At 44.7% G+C, this 27,911-nt stretch overlaps 3 protein-coding genes across 4 annotated transcripts; 2 read left to right on the top strand and 1 right to left on the bottom strand.

Annotated features, from left to right (window-relative positions):
* Positions 1-598: 598 nt before the first annotated feature.
* LOC143425406 (uncharacterized) lies at positions 599-20,007 on the top strand. The gene is made up of 6 exons (XM_076898150.1): positions 599-729; positions 13,305-13,425; positions 13,500-13,865; positions 13,971-14,045; positions 14,099-18,532; positions 18,614-20,007. The coding sequence occupies exons 1-6, from the start codon at positions 694-696 to the stop codon at positions 20,005-20,007; spliced, it is 6,426 nt and encodes a 2,141-aa protein (XP_076754265.1). The 5' UTR covers positions 599-693.
* A 2-nt stretch (positions 20,008-20,009) lies between these two features.
* On the top strand, positions 20,010-21,801 carry LOC143425407 (uncharacterized). Its single transcript, XM_076898151.1, has 2 exons — positions 20,010-20,028; positions 20,071-21,801. The coding sequence occupies exons 1-2, from the start codon at positions 20,010-20,012 to the stop codon at positions 21,465-21,467; spliced, it is 1,416 nt and encodes a 471-aa protein (XP_076754266.1). The 3' UTR covers positions 21,468-21,801.
* Positions 21,802-22,703: 902 nt separating this feature from the next.
* Positions 22,704-27,382, bottom strand: LOC143425381 (uncharacterized). 2 transcript variants are annotated; one of them, XM_076898126.1, is made up of 4 exons: positions 27,232-27,382; positions 25,834-25,978; positions 23,627-23,831; positions 22,704-23,294 (listed from the first exon to the last, which is right to left on the bottom strand). In XM_076898126.1, exons 1-4 carry the CDS (start codon positions 27,250-27,252, stop codon positions 22,916-22,918), a joined length of 750 nt encoding a protein of 249 aa, XP_076754241.1. In that variant the 5' UTR covers positions 27,253-27,382; the 3' UTR covers positions 22,704-22,915. The 2 variants fall into 2 exon arrangements, with proteins under 2 accessions (XP_076754241.1, XP_076754239.1); XM_076898124.1 differs by having other exon boundaries at positions 23,627-23,846.
* Positions 27,383-27,911: the final 529 nt, after the last annotated feature.

Raw genomic sequence — 27,911 nt, forward strand, 5'->3', positions numbered from 1 at the left:
GTGAATTTCTCGAGAATTTTTAACGCGGTGATTCATCGTCGCGTCTCGTCTCACCTGTGCAATATCTGCACGGTCCTTGTGATCGTAGGAAAGGCCACGCGTTATGGGTTGAATTTCAAATTTCCTTACAATGACTAACGTAGATCCTGTCTGGATCTTACTGACGAAATTTCAGAAAAATAAAGTATCGCAAACGAGGATAACGACACCTTGGGTATACAATAAATTTCTCGGACGACACAAAAAGAAGAACTCTACTAAGCCATCCATCACCAGAGCCACCCTTAATTGAGACGATTCCACGGTTGTACAACGAAGCGTGGAAGTTCGTGACACGAACGTCCGAACGGAACTTGGTCCACGAGGACTTCCAGAGGAACAAGAATCCGCGTCACGGTGGTACCAGCCCAGTGAGACGGTGGCAAAAGGGTGGGGGGAGCGTGCAAGAATTATCCCTGAAGAATCGAAACGGAGAAGAATGGGGAAAAGAGAAGACACCAAGAAGGATGGGCACCAAGTTGGTCGGTTGGTCTGGTTGCCGACCCCCACCCTGTATATAAGCCTTCTTCAGCCGGCTACGTCTTCAGTCTTTCAGTTCGAACGGCACACTGCGTGTACAATCCGAAGAGATCAGCATCTGTTCGAGACTGAGATCGGGATGAAGCCTTGCTAACGGAAGCGACCGGTGCCAGGATGCTTGGCCGTGCACGCGCCGCTCTCTTCAGCCTGGTACGTGCCCCATATGCAATACGCAGGACTACGTGCGCGACAAGCTGTCATTTTCTTCTTCTTTTTTTTTTCTTTCTTTATACTCGATTCGAGTCAGTTCAGTGTGTTTTCTGGTTCACATAATCGTGAGAAAATTAGGTTCCTCCGAGAGAACGGTACGGATAGAGCAACCGTGGTTTTAGATTTCTTTCTGATAGAAACGATGTCTCGGAAACTCGATGTTGGTAATTAATTAGAAGTTGATGGTTGTTGTAGAATAACAGTAGGTCGACTCGGAGGTAGTTTAAATAGGCTGCCGGTTTCTGATTTGGCTGATCTGATACTTTTATAAATAGTGGTTTAATTAGGTAAGTTTCGTAACGTTGGATTACATTGAATAAAGGTAACGAAAGTGCGCGGCTTTGTATTCTTGTTAAATAAACTCTGCGACTTCGGATAATTATATTTTAGCTTTGATAATCGAACATTTTGAGATGCATTCGCGATTCAATGAAATTGTATGCTCCGAAACGGGCAGTGGCCCATAATGGGTGAACTTTTAACGCTTTGAATTTTGTGCACAATTATAAAAGTTACACAAGCAAACTTGTGGCCGTATCATAAAATTATTCGCGATGTATTAATTAAACTTGTAATTATCTGTATTTCTCGTGTGCCCAAATAACAGAAACAGTGTTCCTCAACTAGACCCAACTTTAATGTAGTACACACGGTTCGCTTTTGCCCGAAATGTTTTTCGAAATATTCGTTAATGGTACGTACTAATTGCAATTTGCGCACGTACGCTCGTTTAAGATAAATTTCCTTTCATGCTCGTTTATAAAATTACAGTACTACACATCCAAAGTGTTTTCTCTGGAATCAAACGATCAGATATGCAAAATATCGAAGTGATTTGTTGAGTTCCGAACGTTTCACGTGACGTAAATAAAATTAATCGACCAGATTAACATATTCCCGTTAACACCATATTTAACATCGCTGATCGAAATTATTTAAAACAAATTCCTCAGATTCCCGTGTACACCACTCGCGTAAACCTACGCTGTTGTACGTGCTCGTTAAAAATACATTGATTACTAATTTCTTCGACACGAATGATGCGTTCTCTGTTAAACGATCTTCAACAGTAGCCATCATGTAAATATAGCGATGTCAAGCGTTTACACCTGCGCGTTCTGCTAGGATGAAAGCGAGATTCATGCCACGTCGCGACGAAATACCAACGAATTGCGAAACAGAGGTATACATCGATTCAACTGCAAATAGAAAATCGCAGCGATTCGACAATCGGGTCGTCAACCATTCTCACGCACTTCTTGCATTGTAATAGTAAACGCGTCGCGCAACGTTCTCGATAGAAAAAGAAAACCAATAGAAAATTGGTTCAATCTCCTCGTTTATTATTAACACGTAACGATTACTGTCATCTCTACGTTTAATCTTCGAATCTCGATCTTGCGTAAAACCATCTTGCAATTATAATGTAGCGATTGTACCTCCTATAAATTTGCATATTTTTTATGATCTTCTTCTCGTGCAGTGCATAACGATAAATGTCATTCCTGATGTTATTTCCATTCGTTAATGTCGATAGGCAAAGTAACAGCTTCTACTTGAAAAAAAAAATAACCACGCTTGGACATTTCGAAAATTTCCCACGATCGACGGGAATGCGAACGTTTCGGGGGTCATTACACCCCGCAAGAAATGACAGAGGCCCGGTGGTGTTTGACATGCGTCGAACGTAGTGCACGCGAACGTAAACGATGATTACGGCAGCATAATAGACCGGTATCACGGTGGTCGAGGCCCGCGGCCCCGAGTTTCATTGATCTTGGCACTCGTTCGCCAATGCCGTTGCACTACATTTCATTCATAACTCTCAATGCCGCGGCGGCGAAGCTATTATGCCCCGCGCTGCAGCCCGTGCCGCTGTTCGAACGTGACGCGGTGCATTCGAACCGCGTATCGTTTGCGAGTCATCGAGATAACCCTGCAACGCTCTCGACTATCGGTGCATCATTGTTTCTCTGGGTTAGAAATTGAGCAACCCGTGGCTACTTGTTCGTTGCCAGTCCCCGTTGAGATCTCACTCGAGTTTCTCGCGAGGGTTGCGAGCGAGAGATTACCAGACAAGAGTGTTGCGCGTGTTTTGGAACATGAGAAATATCATATTACTATAATAAACGGAGAGATGATAATTTCGAGTTTAATTGAAGCTGTAGACGCGTCAGTGCGGAGGTTTTTAAGAGAATATTCTGCGGCTACAAGAATTAACAGATGGAACAGGAATAGGAATGGTCGATTACATTATCTGAATGCTGGCTTAAGATGTTCTCAGCAATTCTTGGGGCTTTCGATTAGAGATGACGATAAGCAACACGCTTTAAAGTGCACAGATACAATAATAGGAGATCGATAAGTGGAGAAGGCTGGGAAAAAGAAAGGGCTTGTGAAATAATAGCCGGTCAATGGTCAGTAGAAGATCTGCCCGTGCGTTGGTAGAACTTCCATTCGCGGATAGGCCTTCTCTATCGAAAGTCTGGCAATGATTGACGACTACCGGTTGAACTATAGGCCGCTCCGGCTTCTATCTTCGATCAGCAGAAATTATCTTCAGGTGCGATCCGTTCGTACTGTTTACAAATCCGGCGAGATACAGCGTTTAACGCTTTGATACGGCTAGTTAAATACAAAAGCTCAGCTAATTTGTTCCGGTCCGCAGCTGCCCGTATGCTGCGCTTCTGCGATAGTACGCGGCAGTTTGAAAATTCTCCAAACCACTAGTTTTTTCCTGATTTTTTCATCGAAACGTTAAATGAAACAGCGTCTGGATACCGTGCGAGTAAAAAAGAAATGAAACAATTTAACGCGCGCATCGTTGACGTAATATCCGTAACGTAATCGACGTTTTGCAACTACCACGGTCACTCGAGCCATCGTCATTTAATACCGATAAAAGTACAACCGATAACCACACCGAAACCACTGCCACAGACACGAGTTTAGTCACGGGCACGAAGAAGGTGATTTGTAATTTGTAATCGCGCCTGACTGCTAATTCGTCGCCGCGACAGGACGAACTGACGGATCCTTAATGAAACGACGACGCGACCCTTGATGACGAGCCCTACCTATTTAGCTAAATAACACACAGACATCCGGAGGCTACCTTCTCGCTCAGCCACCTTCATAAAAGCTCGTAACGAGAGACGATAATTATGTTTTATGATTTATAGGGTGGTCGTTGATAGATACGCGTGCGCTTGCCATTACCCTTTAAGTCCTCCGAGGAAAATACCATATAATCGCGGCTTCCATGCGTTATTCTCTTTGATGTTTGCCAGCGCTCGAAACGATCAAGTTAAAACTATAATTGTACGAGCAGGAATTGAAAATCGCAAGTTGCATCGGATAGGAATCTTGTTCCACCGTGTTTTACCCTACACGTACCCGTCCTCGCGTGATTTGTTTTACCACGTTTGTTTTATTCGTGTAGTTCTGACGTATAACAACATCGTAGGCAAGAACTTTGAAATTAATGTAGTCTGCTCGAGGGGAGTCTAATTCAACTTCAGCGCTTAAATGTGTTTCATCCGTCGTGTAAATGGATTATCGCTATTAGTGATAGCTATAAGCTCTCGAGTGAAGTTTAGCGAACAAGATATAACGTTTGAAACGCGCGAACATAGTTTCTGTTTCACACACGAGACACATGTTACATTTTCCAAAGCAAGAACCACGATGTTCGCAAAATTCAATCTTTAGTAACTTGCGAAAATTGATATTTCAGAAGAAAACCCTAATTTGCTGTTCCTTCGTCCTAAATGTAACCGTTGGCAAACCGTAATTTTTCTTCTCGTTTCGATATAGAATTCCATTGAACATGAAATTCTCGCTCAAGAATTTTTAGATTAGTATAATCAATAACAAGCGACGTTGGTACGCGAAGCATTAAGCAACTTCGTGCAATTGAACTATGCAAGATACCCGTGGCAAGTAGTAATGATAAAAGGTTAAAAGATTTGCAAGAAAATCCTGTTCAACGCGTGAACGGATCCTGGTTGCTTGGCTAGAATATCCGTCGAAGATTATCCTTGTAAAGCGCTGCTTCTGATCTTACCAACGAATTCGTCTTAAAAAGGATATTCAGTTTCAAAAGCAGCAGGTACAAGCAGTATTGAAAGTAAAAGCGTGTTACAAAGCAGTCGGAAATGTTAATAATCAAAAACGTCTGTTTTACATATATTTCGGTGAAAACAGGATAAAAGAGTGAAAGTGAAAGTTGTATTATTACGAATATTTTAAAATCAAAATCGCAAATCGAGAGTTTTCTCCTTGCGAGGAGCGACGATAAGAGAGTAAAGTTCTACAAGCACAAGAAACAGAAATCATGCTAATGCAAACATTTTTATATCTTCACTTCGAAGCAAGTGTTTCAAGAAAATATGTCTACCGATAGAAATGTTCCCTTGTACAATCTCCCAAGTACGACTGCGCGTGCAAGATGAATTGAAAATTTGTTTCCGTTTTCGTTAAAAGACTCGCACACTTGTTGCGACGACCTCCGGACCAGGCTGACAATGAATCCGTGTAGATCGTATCGAGCTAACTTGCTTTTCGTAATCCTGCCAATAATGCGAGAGCCGCCGCCATCTGGTTTCGGTAAATATCCCCGGTGGCCTTCCGATATAAAATTGCTCCCAGCCATTGTTCCAGCGGACAATTAGTACGATTACGTTGATGAACGAAGGAAAAAGGGAGGAGATTAAGTGTCGCGCGTGGCGTTCGTTGCGAGATCCGCGAAATTATCTTGATTTTTGGACACAACAGCCTCTTGGAGTTTCAAGGACCGAGTAGAATGGTTCTCGCGCGCGATGCAACGTCCTGGTAACCACGTAATTCACTTACTCGCAAATTACATAGCATTAAGTATCGACGTTTGATCGTCGTGTTACTCGGAATAGAAAGTCCGTTCGCGAAGCGGGTGAAGCTTTGTAGCGATTAACATACTGGTAGCTTAATTGACATAGATAGCTGAAGCAATTATAACATTTAAAAATTTCAAATCAAATGTAGGAGTCGATTAGTTACGGAGCAAGTTAATTAAACGGGACTTATTTATCAATTCCAAGCGGAATTTGATCAATTAATTTAACGCATACAGAGAAGTCATAAAATCGAGTAATTAAACTCGGTGGGGGTACGTTTGCCGACGAAAATAAATTTTATATATTGATAGGAGGTAAATATATTCCCTTAATCTCTTGGGATCCGCTAAAAAGTAGAAATAGCAAGTCTCTTCTAAAAGGAACTGCTTTAGCTAAAAAATTGAAACGGAGTCATCGCAACATCGTGGACATGTCTGATCCTACCATCGTCTCGCTTGTGATCTCGAAGCTTGCAACTTCGTCGCCTCGTTCGCCTCATTCTTGAGGCGTCTAAGATTTTCGCGCTCAGAGACGCTCCTACTTACTTTCTCCGACTAGAAACCGATCTGAATCATCCTAAAGTTGGTTATGCGCGCGTATCTGCCCGAATCGACGCGGTTCAACCGCAAGATAAACGATCGCCAGGCCAGAGGCTCGAGGCCCCAAGCAGTATCGATGTTCCATTACACAACTCGCCGGTGACTTTCACTGGACGCGATGATGCGCCGATTCGTGTTTCACGATACATGGGCCAGCGACCAGCCTCGGGTCAATTCATCCGTGGAAGGTTGTTTAATTTTATCGCCCTAAAGGCACCCTTGCGTCAGACAATTCTACACAGCAAACGTGATGACATTTACGTAAAGATCAGTGCACGATTTTTACGCGAGGATCCAATTCTTCATACTCCAGGAGAAACGTTTGTGTGTTTACCAGTTTTGGAGTGAAGTTTCTATGGTAATCGCAACGTACTTTTTGAAAGTAAAACAATTCCAAACGTATACTACGTAGACTACTATTCATCCCTTCCTTTATCTATAACTTGTCCCTTTGATCGCTGATCTATTTTTCTAGACATTTTCGAAGACGAGGAGTCTCGTTGTTAGATAAGATTTTACAGCACAGGGTAGAAAATAATCGTAAAAAAATATCGATTTTCGCTAATCGTTGATCGTTCAGCGAAAACGCTTCGTGTCCCACGATTAAGAAAAATTGTAATCATTGTATTTTCACCGGGGCGTGTGAACGAGAGATCGTCGCGGTCTTTTTCCCGAGATCAAGTTAAGAAAATAATCGGAATTATTCCTCTTTCATCCAACTTATTACTGAAATCTGGTTACTTATTAATTACGAAGCTTGCGTAAAATGAAATACAATTATGCGGCTGCTTATGTAATCGCATTTCCAACTTGTTAACATTTTCCTTTACTTTGCCAGTATTATGGAAAATTCGTCCCCACGACGAGTTCGAAGCAAGGATAAACACAAATAATACTTTCATACCTTTCTCGCTCATATTTTACGAATAACAGAGGCAGGATAAAACGGCAAATTTAATATCAATTAATAAACTACTGTATTAAAAAGTCGTAGCAAGAAGCGTAGAAAAATTAAAACTCGGATTCAAAACGTACACGAAGCGATAAATAATCGCGAATAATGTCGTGTTTCGTGGTACAAACGATTGCATAATTAACAGTTGTAATCTCTTGAAGTGATCATTTTTTTTTTGTTTCGTAGAGAAAAGAAATTGTAACCATTACGCGTTCACACGCTTTAATTAACGACACCTGGCGAGCCATAATAAGGTCCCGAAGATCCTGCATACACTTGTAATCTTTTCATAACCGTGTAACACGATTGCCTGTTCCCATTTTGCAATATGCTGTACATCTTTCCGGAGGAGAAGTCACGAGCAACATTGTTGTATTATTTCTCTTGGACAAAGATCATTTGATATGCGATACTTGTTAAGAATGCGTTTACGTAACATCGGTTTCAAAAATCCGTATTACCATATTAGAACGTTATTAAATATTAACGAAGCTTGTTTCTCGTCTCTGAAATCGTCGAATGTCGATGGCAAGTCGGTGGGATTGAAATTGAATCGATCGATAGTTAGATCGCGTCTGAGAAGGTGCAAATAGGGTGAGACTTTCGCGCACAGTCATTCATCCGAAAAAGGTTACAGAGCTTCGTGTAAATAGCAGGCCTACGCATATGGAAGAAATGAATGGGCACAATTTCTTACCTTGAACCACGACGCCGCCGCTGTTCTGGTCCAAGAATCTCCACACTGCTCGCGGCGTTCCCATTTTCAAGGAAGCCATCGGGCCAGAAACTGGCGGGCACGATTTCAAAACGCGCTATTAAAAACGCAAACACGATTCGCCTTCTGAAAACAAACGCAACAAGTCCGTGTTAAACAGGCTTATTTGCGTGTTCCACGCGAGACATTAACCGCAACACTTACTTTTGCGAATCGAATTAACGTTGAATTAACGCTGACTTTCAATTTTCTAATCCTCGATACACGGTCTCCAAGATCCGGGTTAGTAAACTAATTTGCGAAGATTGTTGGAATTGATTATTGATTTCACGTTACGTTAACATTCGAAAGGGTCGAGGATAGAATGGAATTTTGTTCGCGACGTAGCACGATTTGCATCGCGGACAAATTAGACACTTCGGTCGTCCCTTATCGTTTTACAAACAAGAAAATCATGAATCTTGTAGGTAATTTTATAAATGTTTATGCGGATGGAAGACACGTCTTTATGCATGTGCAGGAAATTTAAAAGATACAAATTACGCGCGATAATCAAACTTCCACGCAACATCTGCAGGATAAATCTTTTAACGGGGAACTTAGATTCCAGATTTATATTTGCGTTTTTAAAAACGTCTGCAAAAGCGTTTGCATAAACGTCTGCAATTCTCAATTGTCGATCATAAACGTAGACGATAGCTTGTGCAATTGTCATAAGCGTGCAGATTTATACCGGTAAAATTTACGATCGATTGCTCCTTCGCCCAAGCATTCAGAGAAAGTGAATTCCAGCAATTTTTGCCAACGCAAAATTCTTAAACGTAACGCACCGCAACAAACGCTCGACTGTCGTGTTATCGGTACTACGGTCCATGGTTTATTATTTTCTACTGGTTTTACAAATTAGTCCTTTATAGCCAGTGGATGGCGTTTGTGAAGAGCACTACGCCCTTATTTTGCCCAGCGGGAAACGTTCCCATCCTTTTTTTTCTACGCATCCTTGTATACTTTTCGCTTTGCACACTTTTGCCATTTGATATCTTTGCATACATTGTTCTTTTTCTTAACTAAAATTCGTTACTCTTCCCTAAATCTTCGCTAACCCTTTCTTCCCCCTATTAGTCGCCTCTTACGACAAGCAGGGGATACTATGGGTGTATTCTGATCCCCACCGCACAGAGATTTATCGATACCATCCACAATACTAATATCCTCACGTCATAATACTCCTTTTTCAGGGATCGATCGTGCGGTAAACCTCATCACGTGGAGAGGCACGAGGATTCGCGTATCAGCCGTCGTTTTACAACCGGCAACTTTTTCAACCGATCACCCGCACGTGCACTCGCAAATAATGCGTGTAATTTTAGATGCCCTATTCGATAAACGCTTACTTATCCATGTACCAATCTAAAGCTATTGCGTAAATAATTTCGGTTAATCCACGCTAGCATATAATACAATATCCATACTTAGAGATCTAAAATAGCAAGCCTTAAAATAGAGAGCACGTGCAGTAGTTTGTTCACCCTTTGACTACATATCATCTACTACACTGAATATTGTTACGAATCTACTCGCAATTAGAATATCTAAATCGTGTCATATGTTAGAATGTAAAAAGGAATCTGCGTCGTTAGCACATCATCCAGGGTGATCAATGCTACCATTCATCCTTAAAGTTTCTCTCGTTCTAAACGCCGGCATTTTTCTTAGCGACCAGTACCACTGGCATAGTAGGCATGCCTAATAGTAATTCTTCCACGTTCTCGTCTGAAGAGAACCGCGGACGTTCCATCAACGTTCCCTATCCCCTTCACAAAACACGTTCCATTGAATCGACCACGCGGCCATCCATCAAACTCCCTTTCGCGCGCGCTCCCGGACGTCCTCGAGAATCCGCGCGAAATCTTCGCCCGTTCCCAATGTGGGCGCAGGTCCGTAGAGCACATCAAGGTATGCTACGCCGACGCCGATGTTAATCTCGACAGTCGATGAGACGCGTAAACTCGGACGTTCCGAGGTCCACTCGATGATTTACCATTGTCCACTAAAATATCGCGCCGGCACGAATACCAGAGGGATTAACAACGACCAGCGACGCTTGATTCACGGCTCAGGGCAGACCGAACGTTAGCATATATTAACCTTTCCCACCACAGACGGGGCCGTTTCAACGTGTATACGCGCAAGCCGTCACGGAGACGTCGGGAAGAAGATTTCATCGGGATCTCTCACTTTCCCTTTTCGTGGGTGGCGCGACGCGGCTCTCTGACATCATCGATCGCGCGGGAAAGGACGTCCTAGCAGGATGCGCGGCCGTGCCGCTTTTGGCTGTAATTTAGGTCAATGGTGCCTTTAAAGCGGGATACCTTTATAGCCGTACACCGACCACGCGTTCTTGTCACAGCGAGGAAAGATTGATAGAGGCGTGGAAGGTATTGAAAGAGGATAAACTCGACTGATTCTAAATTAATTCGCAGTGTCGGGCGATTATGACGCACGAATGGTAAATTAATTGTCTGCTGAGAAGAATACGAGATTATTCGATGAATCTATTGTCTACTTTCTATCGTTAACACCCCAACGCGACTTTAATGGGATCAAACGAGAATTCTCTCCTTTTGTATTCGCTGAAGCTCGTTTTATTGGCAGATAGAAGCGCAAAATAGAACTGGCGATGAAACAGGCGAGTGCTTTCAGCAAAAGGATTCCTTAAAAATTTATATCTTACGAAGAAGTTCGTCTGCATAAGAAAGCAGTAATCGAAGCGCAGAGGAAATTTGTTTCCCAGCGAAAATATCCGGTCAATACCGATTGCGAATCGAATCAGTCACGAGATGTCGAATGAAATCGTTCTTAAGGAATGTCTCTCGATACCATCACCCAGTTTATTATTCATGGGTGAAACTACGTGTCGTACGACGCGATTGATTTCTCGAGCGAGTCGCGGAAGTGGAAACGGCGGGGCAATTTGTTTTCGGGCCTCGTCCGCGGGAGACTGGAGCAGCGGGTGTGTGCTAGAAAGGGTTCAGACTTTTGTAGGCGTGGAAAGAAAGTGACGAGCGTGAGTTGTCAAAATTAGAAATCGCCAATGAGGTTCATTTGGTTCGAGGAACATAAATCGTATGGCTTCGATATATCAGCTGAAGCCTTTTCGGAAGTACCATTCGTTGAAGGAGGATTGTTAACGTCTCTGTAACCACTGGACAGTTAGATACACGAGTACATCGAGTACCCGTTGTCTCGTGATTTACGATGTTAAAATCTTGTAGGGAAATTGCTACACGCGTTAGATTCGATTTTTACGCGGGTGAAATGAAGTCGTAGAAACTCATCACTCGTTCCATTAATCTTGCAGCTAATCGACGCAACAGCACATGTTAAAATTATCGCAATAAAACGTTCAGGAATGTGGAACTTTGAAAATTTTATACAAAATGGGAAGAGGGAAAGATACGCATTTTTATCATCTTTTTTTGCATCATCTTTTCTCATCTTTCGGTTTGTTAAATACATTCCTGTAAGTGTGCATCTGTTTCATTTTCCATCGATATATTACCATCCGTTTCTCTCCCGTTGCGCGCGCATAAATTATTGCGTTTTTGTCAAGGGAGCAGAAGTCACAGATTAGAGACGTACGAGGCATCATTAATCTAATTGAATGGAGCCGTCGACGGAACTCGGGAAGAATAAAGCAGCGTTTCAATTACCTTTCAAGTGGGTGCAATGGAACAATCATTAATCACAGATTGTGCATAAAAATAATAATCCTAATAACGTGTTAATACGATAAAAAGGAAGAGGAAAGCGTTAGCAAATACCACTACAAAGTATTCATAGTATTCCTTCAAATGCTTTCACATACAAAAGTGATTCGTAATTGTTATTAAGTTTCAATTGTGTCAAGCAGAAACTTACTTTCTTGTGCTAGAGATCATTCTTTCTGCATCTCATAATATTTCGCGAGTATTTTCACCTCCCTAGAATGTATCCAAGGAGTAGCTCAATAATAAAGTCGACAGAGCAAGGAGGAAGTCGTAAAACAAGAACAGCTCGTCAAACCACTGGTCGCGTAAAATTCACATGTTAATTATTGGCTCATTACCTCATTCGACTGCGATAACTTATATTGTAATATCATGGCTGTAACGTATTGGTCTCATCGTAAAATCGAAGAAAGCGACGAGGGACGAGCTACAGGGGAACAAAATTTCGTAATCTTGTTATTCCGCGTTCTTTCTAGCATATTTCCCGTAGCACAGTCAAGTTTTCAAGTCTTTCAATTCCTTCTCAGGACATAATTAGAACAATTTCAGACAATATACACTGTTCGAAGTTTAGCTATAATGATGTTTAATGACCGTTGTTACGGATGCACGAATAAAATCCCTTGAATTGAAAAATTAAAGTGACCGCAATTTAAAATATAATAATGGTACCTCTCATATTCCTGAGAGGTTGTCTATTACGCAATTATTAACGATGTTCCCTCGAAAGATTACGCGACCTTTGAGTTTAATTACTTTAAACAGGAATACGAACAAGAAAGGCTTTTTCCGTGTCAGACATGCTAGAAATAACTCGAGATGTTGATAGACTGACTTTTACGAGCCCCCTGACATGGGAAGATTAAAGGCTCTTGTCAAGTACGTCGCCGTGTGACAAAAAAAGTTGCACGGCGGTTTCTTAGACAAATATGGAAGTGGTTGTTCATTGCGAGTAAATGAGGACAATTAAAGACATTACTCGGTTTTTTTTGTTAACTAATGTAAGAACAAAGAAATATGCGAGTTGTAAAGAGTATACATGCGCACAACCCTATAGAAAAATGTATTAATGTTCTAATATTGCCATGCATTGTTAATTACATAATTGGCGACTTCAAAGCAGAAAGGCAAACAATTTTTGAAACAGAGTGTAGTTACATGAATATTTCAGTAAACCTGAACTAGTGGTCGACTTGACATTTAAAACGATGCGTCACGTTGCAAGTGAATCCTTTCAGCTTTTAAAAGGTAAACAAGACTAATCCAGCTAAAGTCAACCATTAAAAGAATAAATTAAGATACAGTATAAGCTAATTATTCCACAAGTTGGCATGTTATATAAATTAAAAAATATAATTGGAATAACGTACAAGCATACCCTGCTATAAATTATATTGTCTTGTATCTCTTTTATAATTTACACACTAGAAAATTCTAAGATATATGTGCATCCATAAACAATATCCATTCTAGCTAACTAAACCGTGTAAAACTGCATTGCAAAAGAATCACGTGTTTAAACATGTAAATCACATCCAATAAATTGGAGAAACATTTCAGCAAATAATATACCGAGTTAATAAGTAAAATAATTTGCTTTAGGTGATTGCCACATCCCTGTTGCAATGCACACAGCAGCAAGGAAGCAGGCAGAGCAGAGAAGTGATATTAAACATCAGTGACGAGCAAAAAACCCAATATCTAAATCAAGATTTCTATTCTAGTAAGTTCACGATTAATGAGAAACAATGGGGAGAAAGATTGACCATATATATACATAATTAATCTTTTTAATAGATGCATATAATTACGGTTATGAAGTAAGTCCGAACGGACAATTTCACCACGAAGTACGAGGACCAGATGACATTACATATGGGTGTTATGGATACATAGACCCGTATGGAAAATTAAAATCAACATTTTATATTAGCGATGGTTGGGGATATCGAGTAGTTCAACCTGGAAACTCGGTTGAACTGTTTCTTCACAAACATGAACATCATGATGATATGGAGCAACGCCATCACAACCATGATGATCATGACCACCATGATCATCATGGTGTAATTACGGAATGGAAAGACTTGTACTTCCCAGAAATATGTAGACAATTTGATGGAACGGGTTCTGGGTCAAGTATGATACCAGTGCCTGGAGCAGGTAAGCAAATAACTAATACAAAAAAATAGAATCCACGTACAGCAAAAAAGTAATTAATCAGTACGAATAAGTTATTAATAAATAATAACATTTAATCACATAAAGGTCCAGGTACAAATGGTTCGAGTAGTAGCGGAACACAAATACAACCAGGGCAACCGCAATATCCTAACAAACCTGGTAAGCAAACTACAACTCAAGATGCGTACTGAATTACAAATACAATATTCAAGAACCAGTAAATCCTAGTACCATCCTAGTTAATGATAACCAATTACATATAATTCAAACAACAGGATATCCTGGGCAAGAAACACCTGGAATTCCGGGTATACCACCACAACCTGGATATCCAGGATTACCAGGGCAACCAGGAACTCCAGAACAACCTGGATATCCGGGAATACCTGGCACACCAGGAAAACCAGGTATTCCTGGTACACCTGGCACACCCGGAATACCAGGAATACCTGGAAGGCCTGGTGCGCCTGGAACTCCTGGAACACCTGGAACACCACCAAAGCCAGGTTACCCTGGTACGCCTGGAACTCCAGGAACACCTGGAAAACCACCACAGCCAGGTTACCCCGGTACGCCTGGAACTCCTGGAACACCTGGAACACCACCAAAGCCAGGTTACCCCGGTACGCCTGGAACTCCTGGAACACCTGGAACACCTGGAAAACCGCCACAGCCAGGTTACCCTGGTACGCCTGGAACTCCAGGAACACCTGGAAAACCACCACAGCCAGGTTACCCCGGTACGCCTGGAACTCCAGGAACACCTGGAAAACCGCCACAGCCAGGTTACCCCGGTACGCCTGGAACTCCTGGAACACCTGGAACACCTGGAAAACCGCCACAGCCAGGTTACCCCGGTACGCCTGGAACGCCTGGAACTCCTGGAAAACCACCTCAGCCAGGTTACCCCGGTACGCCTGGAACTCCTGGAAAACCACCTCAGCCTGGCTATCCTGGAACACCTGGTGCGCCTGGAACGCCTGGTACACCCGGAACACCTGGAACTCCTGGGACACCACCTCAGCCTGGCTATCCTGGAACACCTGGTAGACCTGGAACGCCAGGAATTCCAGGGACACCACCACAGCCTGGTTACCCTGGCACGCCTGGAACTCCTGGAAAACCACCTCAGCCTGGCTATCCTGGAACACCTGGTACACCTGGAACGCCTGGTACACCCGGAACACCTGGAATTCCTGGGACACCACCTCAGCCGGGCTATCCTGGAACACCTGGTAGACCTGGAACACCAGGAATTCCAGGGACACCACCACAGCCTGGTTACCCTGGCACGCCTGGAACTCCTGGAAAACCACCTCAGCCTGGCTATCCTGGAACACCTGGTACACCTGGAACGCCTGGTACACCCGGAACACCTGGAATTCCTGGGACACCACCTCAGCCTGGCTATCCTGGAACACCCGGTAGACCTGGAACACCAGGAATTCCAGGGACACCACCACAGCCTGGTTACCCTGGTACACCTGGAACGCCTGGTACACCCGGAACACCTGCAGTTCCTGGGACACCACCTCAGCCTGGCTATCCTGGAACACCTGGTAGACCTGGAACGCCAGGAATTCCTGGGACACCACCACAGCCTGGCTACCCTGGCACGCCTGGAACTCCGGGAAAACCACCTCAGCCTGGATATCCTGGAACACCTGGTACAGCTGGAACGCCTGGTACACCCGGAAAACCTGGAATTCCTGGGACACCACCTCAGCCTGGCTATCCTGGAACACCAGGTACACCTGGAACGCCAGGAATTCCTGGGACACCGCCTCAGCCTGGTTATCCTGGCACACCTGGAACTCCGGGAAGACCACCTCAGCCTGGCTATCCTGGAATACCTGGTAGACCTGGAACGCCAGGAATTCCTGGGACACCACCACAGCCTGGCTACCCTGGCACGCCTGGAACTCCTGGAAAACCACCTCAGCCTGGATATCCTGGAACACCTGGTACAGCTGGAACGCCTGGTACACCCGGAAAACCTGGAATTCCTGGGACACCACCTCAGCCTGGCTATCCTGGAACACCAGGTACACCTGGAACGCCAGGAATTCCTGGGACACCGCCTCAGCCTGGTTACCCTGGCACGCCTGGAACTCCGGGAAAACCACCTCAGCCTGGCTATCCTGGATCACCTGGTACACCTGGAACGCCTGGTACACCCGGAACACCTGGAATTCCTGGGACACCACCTCAGCCTGGCTATCCTGGAACACCTGGTATACCTGGAACTCCAGGAATTCCTGGGACACCACCACAGCCCGGTTACCCTGGCACGCCTGGAACTCCGGGAAAACCACCTCAGCCTGGCTATCCTGGAACACCTGGTACACCTGGAACGCCAGGAATTCCAGGAACACCACCGCAACCAGGATATCCTGGTACACCGTCACAGCCAGGATATCCGGGAAAACCCGGAACACCTGGTACGCCTGGAACACCCGGTACGCCTGGAACACCTGGAACTCCTGGAACATCACCACAACCTGGATACCCTGGAACTCCACCGCAACCAGGATATCCAGGAAAGCCCGGAACGCCCGGTACGCCTGGAACACCGGGAACTCCTGGAACACCACCTCAACCTGGTTATCCTGGAATACCGTCACATCCAGGATATCCTGGAAAGCCTGGAACACCTGGTACACCAGGTACACCCGGGACACCGGGAACTCCTGGAACACCACCACAGCCAGGATACCCAGGGACACCTGGAACTCCTGGGACGCCACCAAAACCTGGATACCCTGGAACCCCACCACAACCAGGATATCCAGGAAAGCCGGGAACGCCCGGTACGCCTGGAACACCAGGAACTTCTGGAACACCACCTCAACCTGGCTACCCTGGTACACCGCCACATCCAGGATATCCAGGAAAGCCTGGGACACCTGGTACACCAGGTACACCCGGGACACCGGGAACTCCTGGAACACCACCACAGCCAGGATACCCAGGGACACCTGGTATACCTGGAACTCCTGGAACACCTGGAACTCCTGGAACGCCACCACAACCTGGATACCCTGGAACTCCACCACAACCAGGATATCCAGGAAAGCCAGGAACGCCCGGTACGCCTGGAACACCACCTCAACCTGGCTACCCTGGAACACCGCCACATCCAGGATATCCAGGAAAGCCGGGAACGCCCGGTACGCCTGCTACGCCCGGAATACCGGGAACTCCTGGAACACCACCACAGCCTGGATACCCAGGAACACCGCCACAACCTGGATACCCTGGAATACCACCAAAACCTGGACATCCTGGTATACCACCAAAACCTGGACATCCTGGTATACCACCAAAACCAGGACATCCAGGAACCCCTGGTACGCCTGAAACTCCTGGAACTCCTGGGACACCACCTTATCCTGGCCATCCTGGAACACCGCCACAACCTGGATACCCAGGGACACCTGGTACGCCTGGAACTCCTGGAACTCCTGGGACACCACCTTATCCTGGCCATCCTGGAACACCGCCACAACCTGGATACCCAGGGACACCTGGTACGCCTGGAACTCCTGGAACTCCTGGGACACCACCTTATCCTGGCCATCCTGGAACACCGCCACAACCTGGATACCCAGGGACACCTGGTACGCCTGGAACTCCTGGAACTCCTGGGACACCACCTTATCCTGGCCATCCTGGAACACCGCCACAACCTGGATACCCAGGGACACCTGGTACGCCTGGAACTCCTGGAACTCCTGGGACACCACCTTATCCTGGCCATCCTGGAACACCGCCACAACCTGGATACCCAGGGACACCTGGTACGCCTGGAACTCCTGGAACTCCTGGGACACCACCTTATCCTGGCCATCCTGGAACACCGCCACAACCTGGATACCCAGGGACACCTGGTACGCCTGGAATTCCTGGAATTCCTGGGACACCACCTTATCCTGGCCATCCTGGAACACCGCCACAACCTGGATACCCAGGGACACCTGGTACGCCTGGAACTCCTGGAACTCCTGGGATACCACCTTATCCTGGCCATCCTGGAACACCGCCACAACCTGGATACCCAGGGACACCTGGTACGCCTGGAACTCCTGGAATTCCTGGGACACCACCTTATCCTGGCCATCCTGGAACACCGCCACAACCTGGATACCCAGAGACACCTGGTACGCCTGGAACTCCTGGAACTCCTGGGACACCACCTTATCCTGGCCATCCTGGAACACCGCCACAACCGGGATACCCAGGGACACCTGGTACGCCTGGAACTCCTGGAACTCCTGGGACACCACCTTATCCTGGCCATCCTGGAACACCCCCACAACCTGGATACCCAGGGACACCTAGTACACCTGGAACTCCTGAAAAACCACCACAGCCTGGATATCCTGGCAAACCACCACAACCAGGCTATCCTGGCAAACCACCACAACCCGGCTATCCTGGAATTCCAGGTATTCCAGGCGAACCTGGATATCCTGGAACTCCAGCACAGCCTGGTTATCCTGGAACTCCGGGAACTCCTTCACAGCCAGGATACCCAGGAACTCCAGGCATTCCCGGTCAACCTGGATATCCTGGTTCTCCTGGTTTCCCTGGTACTCCTTCGCAACCTGGATTACCAGGAAAACCTGGAAAACCGGGTAAACCTGGTAAGCCGGGAACTCCGGCTGTTCCATCGGAACCACCATACCCACCACATCCCGGATATCCTGAACCTGGCGGCGGTACAGAAATTCCTGGAGTACCCGGTTTGCCAGGCACTCCTAGCAGACCTGGTAAACCTGGCAAACCTCATAAACCTGGACACCCATCACATCCTGGTTATCCGCCGGGTGCACAACTTCCTATACCACCTGGATACCCTGGTAGTCCTGGTACTCCTGGTACTCCTGGAATACCTGGTACTCCCGGGATACCTGGTAAACCTGGAAAACCTGGAAAACCTGGTAAACCTGGTAAGCCTGGAACTCCACCACAACCTGGCATACCCGGTACTCCTGGTACGCCTGGAACGCCAGGTATTCCTGGTACACCAGGAACACCGCCAATACCACCACAGCCAGGTTATCCTGGTACTCCTGGTATTCCTGGAATCCCAGGAACCCCTGGAACGCCGGGAACTCCACCAATACCACCACAACCTGGATATCCGGGTACTCCACCGTACCCAGGAATACCTGGCAAGCCTGGTACGCCTGGTACACCTGGTACACCTGGTACGCCTGGTATTCCTGGAACACCGCCAATTCCACCACACCCGGGTTATCCTGGTACCCCTGGTATTCCTGGAACCCCTGGAACGCCGGGAACTCCACCAATACCACCACAACCTGGATACCCGGGTACTCCACCGTATCCAGGAATCCCTGGTAAGCCTGGTACACCTGGTACGCCTGGTATTCCTGGAACACCAGGAACACCGCCTATTCCACCACACCCGGGTTATCCTGGTACCCCTGGCATTCCTGGAATTCCTGGAACCCCTGGAACGCCGGGAACTCCACCAATACCACCACAACCTGGACACCCGGGTACTCCACCGTACCCAGGAATTCCTGGTAAACCTGGCAAGCCTGGCAAACCTGGTATTCCTGGAACACCAGGAACACCGCCTATTCCACCGCACCCGGGTTATCCTGGTACCCCTGGCATTCCTGGAATTCCTGGAACCCCTGGAACGCCGGGAACTCCACCAATACCACCACAACCTGGACACCCGGGTACTCCACCGTACCCAGGAATTCCTGGTAAACCTGGCAAGCCTGGCAAACCTGGTATTCCTGGTACACCTGGGTATCCAGGAACACCTGGTACCCCTGGGACACCGGGAACCCCACCAATACCGCCACAACCTGGATATCCTGGCACTCCACCATACCCTGGTAAGCCTGGTAAACCTGGTAAACCTGGTATTCCTGGTACACCTCCAATTCCACCGCAACCTGGGTATCCAGGAACACCTGGTACACCTGGAACACCGGGAACACCACCATACCCAGGAATCCCTGGTAAGCCTGGGAAGCCGGGAAAACCTGGCCACCCTGGATATCCAGGACATCCGGGACATCCTGGAAGTCCAACACCAGGTACGTACATATATAAATATGACTACATACACGTATAAGAATGACTGTACGAAATACTCGTTGTAAGTAGACAGATTACCAATGTTATTTTTTAATTCCAGGTCAGCCACCATATCCATCGTATCCGGGGTATCCTTCCGGTCCTCAAGGTCCATCTGGTGGCGTAGGCCCAGGCGGTCCAGAAGGACCAGGCGGTCCAGAAGGACCAGGTGGACCAGAGGGTCCCGGAGGTCCAATTGGTGGAGTTGGAGGGGAAGGAGGAGACGGAGGAGTTGGTGAGGAAGGACCTGCTGGTCCAGACGGTCCATGGCCAACAGGTTCTCCGGGCCCTGATGGACCATGGCCTGGTGATCCGGATTATGTGCCTGGGGCGCAACCAACAACACGACCGCGTTACGAAGGGCCAATCAAACTTCAATACCCCCTCAAATATAATGAACCTACAACTCCTACTCCTTACCAGCATCCTTATGAAAATTTCGGACAGAAACAAGTAGGCCGGTTAACCAGCTCTAAGTCAGAATATGCTAAAAATCAAACATTCGGTGAAAGTTACGAGAAGAACGTCGAATCTACCGGCACTCGGTATCCAACGAAAATAAGCAGCCCCTTCGGCTTGAGAGACGGACAGTTCAAGGACCAGTCCACAAGATTTGGCTACCAAGCGGGACAAGGAAGTTATAGCGCAGACGAAATCAATTCCCTATTGCAGCCGCAAGGAAAGGATTCCCGCAAGTACGCGGAGCAAGAAGATCAAAGTAGTTACGAAGGTGTCAAAAAAATTGCATCACAGCAACCCCAAACTGTTTACGACAAAACAGGACCTTCCAGCGCTACAAGGTATTTAGACGAAGACCGATATCAGCAAAGTTTCCGCGAGAACCGTAAATATCCCCAACAGATCACGAAAGTGAGCGAGCCGGTGGTAGCGATAGAGACAGGTCGCGAAGGGCAGGTCAATGTAAAGTATCAGCCACCAAGTGGAGACAATGCCGCACTCGTCAAACAGGTAAACCAATTGTCAGATGAAAAACCTTACGAACCGTACTCCAAGATCGCCGCTATCGGTGTTCAGCCACCGAACCCGATCAATATCAAGCCCTATCAGCAGTCTGTAGGGCCAGACCCGCAAACCTGTCCCTGTTACCTTGTCGAGGCTGGCAACGACACAGCCGCCACTACGAGCACGACATCCATTCCCCTCATTGGTCAGCTTGGCTTCATTCCCGTGGTATTCGTACCATACTGTCCGGGCGATGACGAGACGGACAGCCAAGACATGAAAGACATGTTCCCATCCGCAATGCCTGTCCCGTACGCGTGCAACGCATGTGGCTCGCGAACCGGAAAAATCGAAACGAAGCTTCTCAGCCTGAATCAGCTTGGCAGCATCGAGAATCTACGGGAGGCACTGCGGCAAGCAAAACTTGGCTTTTTGAATGTTTCAGCTGGCGGTCGAAAGGCGAGGAGAAGGGCAAAAAGCCGGAACGCAAAGTGAAGAGTGCGATTGTAACACGCGGACAATAAGTGGTCACTCGGCCAGGGGCAGAGCCGCGCGTTCGCATAGGAACCGTTCGTAAACGATCGAACATTGCCCGTCCATCAGCTGCTGGACAGCTGACGGATGGCCAAACAGAGATACAATTGAAAACCAGGGAACAACTACCATCGTCCCGCGAGAGATTAAGCATTACCTGTGCGTTCGCGTGCGGTCTACGAGGGAGTAGAAGGTAACGGGATGAAATTAGCGGGGTCTCCGTTTAGAATGATCGAATAAGGTTATTCAGAGGTAACGTGTCGGCTGTAATAATAGTTGTGCCTCTTGCGTCATTTTTCCCTGCTTTAACTTCGACGGCAATGGAACGGATCCATTATGATTACGCATTGAAAGTTGGATATTATTGTTTATCGCAGTAATGAAAACTTTGTCAAAAAGGCTTTTGTCAAAAAGGTTACACGTATTATGTAAATATAAGGGAAATTAAAGAGAAACATAGGGAAACGTAATATTGCGAAAAAGTTAACGCGGGGAAACCATCTCTACTTTCGAAAAACTATTCTTTGTCATTTCATAGAAATATTTATGTAAAGTATTCTTCGTAAACCAACAACGTTCACTCGATGTTGACACAATCGAAGGTAATAGGATTTTATTACTGTAATTTCCAACTTTTTCTATCGATCTAAATTATGCAAACATCGCGAGAAACGAAACCATAAACTGTACGTTCATCTGTGCGATGTATGCTTGAGGTTAAATATGATTCGTACAGATGCCAATACGTCCTATAATTGGTATTGAGCACGTACAGAATGATCGTCGCAATTAGAAAAATTCGAAATGTTACGTTTTTCTAACGCATAGAGTTTAAGGTAGGCGCGAAGTACTTTACGCAGATGGGGTAGAGTATCATAAATCGAAATCACCTCATTAAAATTCATATTAAGCTGTACATGCTCGATACTTTAACAAATTAATTGTGTTTGTACATTGGATATTAGATGTGTAATATCTATCTTCTTCCTTAGTATAGAAATCAACGAAATTTTCAGTAAATTATACATAATTGTACATATTGATATTGCGTTCATCCAATGTTCCTTTATAGGTATGAATCATGTATTTTTATTAAATAAAACTAATCACGGAATATCATAAAACCGATATTTGCTTTTCGAACGAGAGACAGGCTTAACATCCTGCCAACTGTAAGCTAAATAAATTAAAAGGAGAAACAGTGGATAGGCTGGATTTATTATTACCAATAGTATGTACATTGCATAAAACATTAATGACGGTACAAAATCCTTAATCGACACATTTACAGTTCACCCAGTATCAACAAATACTGCTGCAACGTTTCATTATATTATACCCTTTATTAGAACGATGAAGCATCTTGTTAGAGCTTTACGATATTCTTCGCTCGATATGAACGACAGAATTTAAGAATAACCTCTGTATCCCGAAGGATAACCAGTGTAACTACCATAATTGGTGTTTCGATTAATGTAAGGATCGTAATTGCTTCGTGTGCTGTACGTGGATCCATAATTTGTACCCCCGTATCCACTGTACCCTGTTCCGTACCCGTATCCGTCTAATCCACCGTAACGACCATAACCAGAACGTCCACCATACCCGTAATAACCACCATATCCATCATCGTAAATGCCAGAACCGTAACCGTATCCGCTACCATAGCCACCATAGCCATCTAGTCCAGTTGCGTAACCATTGTATCCAGCGTTACCCGCGTAACCACCGTAGCCTCCGTATCCTGCATACCCAGGATTGTATCCAGCAGTTCCGTAATAACCGTACCTGATATCAAAAGATCGCCAGAATTCGAGAAATGATGCTTTCTATAAGAACTTGATCTCCTCTTCCTCAAAGGACAGTAAGTGAATCAATTGGCATGTAAACTTATTAACAATTAAGATTAATCGATCAATGCGTGAGCTAAAGTCTCTTTTACTTCGACAAACAACAAAATTTTTCTTATCTCAGTTATGAACCATCTACGTAAACCAATTAGCTTTAAACTTCTATGAGATCCGCTCTTGAAACTTTTATGAAATCCGTATAATCATCCATCAGGTTTATATGCATAATACTAGGTGATTATAGAGCTTTGAGTTGAACTCGAACCTCACCCTAGATGACCGCCGCCAATAATTCCACCTGGCCCACCCACTGCATACCCTTTATAGCTTGGGTTCAGATATCCTGGATTTAAACCTGTTCCACGGTAAGCAGTTCCAGGACCATAAACTGAGGTTCCCAAGCCAAGGTAGGAGCCATACGGTCCGCCCCCAGCGTACGCACCAGGTTGCCCATATTCTTTGCTAATGTGGAACGCTGGAATCAATGGGGCTTAAGAAAATCGACATTTCCAAAGTATCCGCGATCCCTCGATACGTGGTGCATACTTGTTTGAAGAAATTCACGACTTTTAATCGACTACACTACACCGATACTTGAAATTTCATCACTTTGCTTGTTTCGCATGCGTTTCGATGTGCAATAAATGGCTTGGGTTAATCACTTTGGAGATGAAGGTGTATTGCGAATAGAAATGAAAACAATGAACATTTATGTAGAGCATTCATGTAGGTAACAGGATTTTAGCAAATATTGTTTCTTGTAAGATCGATGTCAATTATCGTGGAACTTTTCGAAAGGATAACTACAAGCAACTCTTTCCTATGTTGAAAACTGAGTGTAGCAATTGGATCGTTTAAGGAGTTCCTTTAATAAGAAATGCTGCAAAGCTTCGAGAGGTTGTGATGTGGTTCGATTGCTCTCCGAAAACCATGTTTCACGATATGGTATCGTAGAGAATCAGAAATCACGGTAAGTACAAGATTCTCTAAGTAAGGAATTATATTTCCAACAAACATAGGGAAGGACAAATTTTCTAATATAAGAAACATACGATTAGACGCGATTTCTTTACACCTGACTGTGCAGAAGAACGGGTAATCAGTTGAACCTTGACGAGTGTTTGCGAATGGTAGAACACTTTTTCACACACACATACACACACGTATGTACACATTTTCCATCTACACATTATGAAAATGACGTGGTGTTGAACCGATGCGTTCATGAATCATCGGTTATTAAAGGAATATCCACGGGAGAAAATCCGCAAATTAAATCACGATTAAATTCCATTAGCAACGGCTGATGAAATTAGTGGCGTTAACGAATATAATGGCGCGCGGTGATTTATGAATACAAATGATTCAGCGTACGGTTAATTGCCAACATAAACAATTAGTAATGCCCGCAATAATAAATCTTTATAAGAGGTACTCTCTAATTGGAATATTGTTAAACCGTTCCATACTCTTTTCCAAGCAAAACGTGTTCTCCAATATTAATCTGACGTACAATGATTAAGTTTACGCGTAACAATACTTATTGAAACCTTTCAATATTGAATTCTCGTTTAATTACTCCAATTTACTATTCCGTTCCAATTTGACAATTTCCAATATCGAAATAATTCAGTAAGCTGATACGAACGAGTCTAGTAATCGATAAGAGGAATTCGAATTAAAATGACCTTTAAATAAAATGTAGAAGTGGCAATTAATCAATCGACGGATAACACGTTACGATAATGAAATAATGAAATTTCACTGGAGATTATTTCAATCGAGATGGGATTTCAATAACACCCGGAAAACAGGCGTGTGTCACGTTTATGCAAATTCTGTTTGCCCCGTAACTCACGTGAGTCATTTCTATCAACGATCAAATACAGAACACCGAGCCTTCGTTAGGAAAAGATGCCGCCGATTATCGGGAGGGACCTTCGGCCAGTCTCGTCGCATTAGCATGTTATTATATCGAATGTCACTTTTTTACAATGAAAAACATGCTTGAAGTGCTCGATCGTGGGAACGGTAGTGACACACTTATTTAATACATTGAAAAAGGTTGGATAACGATCGATTATGCCTACATACAGTCGTAATTTCGCCTCGACGACGAACTCGCGTAATTATGCAGTTACGAGTATCCTCTGAATGCACTGAATTACACTATGCATCAGATTTCTTTTTTGCAATTACATTCCCGTCGAGTGCCCGATGCGCGGTAAAACCGTGTGTTCCAGGAACGACCGATTGTTTCGTGCAACTAGGTTCCATTTTTCATTTGCGGTTAATGTTACGTATTTCTCGTATTGCGTGAAATGCAAAGTAAAACGATGGTAATATTCACTGATACTATTATCGTGTCACGATAAATATTGTCATTTACAAAGTGCATTCGCATAAAACCTCAAGTATACCAGAGAATCGATAAAAAGTTTCTATACTACGATTTTTAGCAATGCAATAGTACTCACTTCGATCGCTGGCAGATGGTGTTAGATCTTTGGCACGATCCTCGTACGATGGACTATTTATCGGTGTTAACTTGGTAGTTAACTTTGATTCCGAGGAATCAATGGCACTGCTACCGAGTGCGCATAAACAAGCCAAAATTAATATCTGAAAATGAAAAATGGCAAATAAATTAAATGTAATTACGATGTTGTAATGAATCGTTATCGTTAACATTTATTACGTGCAGGTTTACATATATCCCAACGCGTGACATGAATCCGTTTATTTGGGGTTAGCTTTCTGCGAGCATTAAACAAATATTTTGCGAAATAATCGGGATTGTGAATATTATATATATCTATACGCTCTTTAAAAGTGTTGGAATAAAACGAAATTTCCAATATATTCTGTCAATTATTTATTCTCGTAATGTAATAAAAGAAAATGAGTGAAAAAAGTATCCGAAGGTCTAATCGCACAATTTTTAATGCATTTTATTTCTTAAATCGATATCAATTCTCTTCAGCAAAAAATGTAGCAAAGTTTTCTGATTTATTCCTGTTATCTACGTTTCAACGAGCTCTTACTTTCCCTTCCACCAATTGCAAATATTGGCAGAGAACAACGATAGGTTGTTAAGAGAAAAAAAATAGGACCGTTACGCTTTGGTCGTGTACACTACACCTTGAGCAATAATTTGAACAAGTAAACCCTTTGCACACAAATTCTTGACATGTTTCTTTTAAATTCTCACATACATGTTTGTTGATGAACAAATCATTCATACCTGTCCTCTTTCTAGAACTACGACGCATAATACGTATTTGCTTGTTGAACACTTTAAATGTTTAAACAGGAAAATGTAGGATGCATATAAAATATGCAACATTTTACTCGCAGGAACTTGTTCAAACAAGAAAGAAAAAGGAATGATCCGGTGTATATAAAGCAACGTAAATTTCTGAGAAAAGTGGGCTTTTCCACGCCCCTTGAAACTATTATTTAACGCCACGCTCGAGACGCCAGTAGAAAATTACGTTCTCGTTGAATGCAATCCCATGGAGTACGTTATCGCAAAACTTGCAATTTAATCTTTGAGAAGTTATCGAAACCACTGAAATCAACTCGCGATATTGTTTCCAGGGAACCTCGTAACCACCCAGCGGTGTTCGAATGAATCTTTCGCGAGAATATACGTAATATCAAATCTAAGGGAAGAAGTCGCTAAACCGCGCATTTATTAAAAATGCTTTAAAATTTTCTGCTCTTGAAACTCAAAGAAAACCACCGCCACCCTTAAAAATTCTACCCTAATTACATCACCATACCACGATCTATCAAGAAAGAAAAAACTAGAGACGACTGAAGTCTCGTTCCCTCCTAAAGAGACGACAGAGTCGTACGACGCGAATACTTACCAGCGAGAAGAGGATACGCATTTTTCTCTCTTTGAAGAAGAAACAAAAAATTCTCTATCACGCGGAAACACTTGCTCGGATTGGGCGTGGATGTATTCTGGTCGAAAGACACGTCTCGGTACCTCTATATACGGTTGTTTCGCGTAGCCCCTCCTCGTCATCCCGGTTAAGTCTTGGTTTGTTTAAGCCCGAGACTCTTAGTCAGGAGACGACGTTGACAAGGCCGTTGAAGAGAACCGGGCGGTGTTCTGCGTGACACGCCCGCGAGCAGCTCGATTCATGGGAAACCGCGTTTCCGTCTTTCCGGATGCGCACATGCAACGTCCACAGCGACGTGTGCAACGTCCACGGTAATCCTTCGGTTTTTGGGCTACGTCACCTCACCGAGGAGGACGACTGAAGTAGTTCAAGATCGATGGGACTGCACTGGATGGAGTCGTCTTCGAGCGTCGGAGAAACGGGACGTCCGACTACTCGTTAATGATACCCCTTGGGCGTTTAATATCGGGTCGAGGTTGACTGTGGATTGTTAGGCGGACTGTTGATGACATGAATAATGATGCGATGCATGTATACGATGTGTTAATTTCGGGTTTCTAATGGTATGATTGATCGTTTCTCGAGATGGTTGCGGTATCTTAATTGTGGACCGTTCGAGGAAGGGATGAGGTTGAACTTTT

This window comes from Xylocopa sonorina, chromosome 7 (assembly GCF_050948175.1).
Source record: "Xylocopa sonorina isolate GNS202 chromosome 7, iyXylSono1_principal, whole genome shotgun sequence".
Lineage (NCBI taxonomy): Eukaryota > Metazoa > Arthropoda > Insecta > Hymenoptera > Apidae > Xylocopa > Xylocopa sonorina.

Bases quoted from the DNA above. Each gene is read 5' to 3' on its own strand.
- LOC143425406 (XM_076898150.1), top strand. From the start codon at position 694: ATGCTTGGCCGTGCACGCGCCGCTCTCTTCAGCCTG. The intron at 13,426-13,499 runs GTAAGTTCACGA...TCTTTTTAATAG, and splicing joins AAATCAAGATTTCTATTCTA to ATGCATATAATTACGGTTAT. The intron at 13,866-13,970 runs GTAAGCAAATAA...AATCACATAAAG, and splicing joins GATACCAGTGCCTGGAGCAG to GTCCAGGTACAAATGGTTCG.
- LOC143425381 (XM_076898124.1), bottom strand. From the start codon at position 27,252: ATGCGTATCCTCTTCTCGCTG. The intron at 25,979-27,231 runs GTAAGTATTCGC...TTTCATTTTCAG, and splicing joins TGCGTATCCTCTTCTCGCTG to ATATTAATTTTGGCTTGTTT. The intron at 23,847-25,833 runs GTGAGTACTATT...GATTTTCTTAAG, and splicing joins ACCATCTGCCAGCGATCGAA to CCCCATTGATTCCAGCGTTC.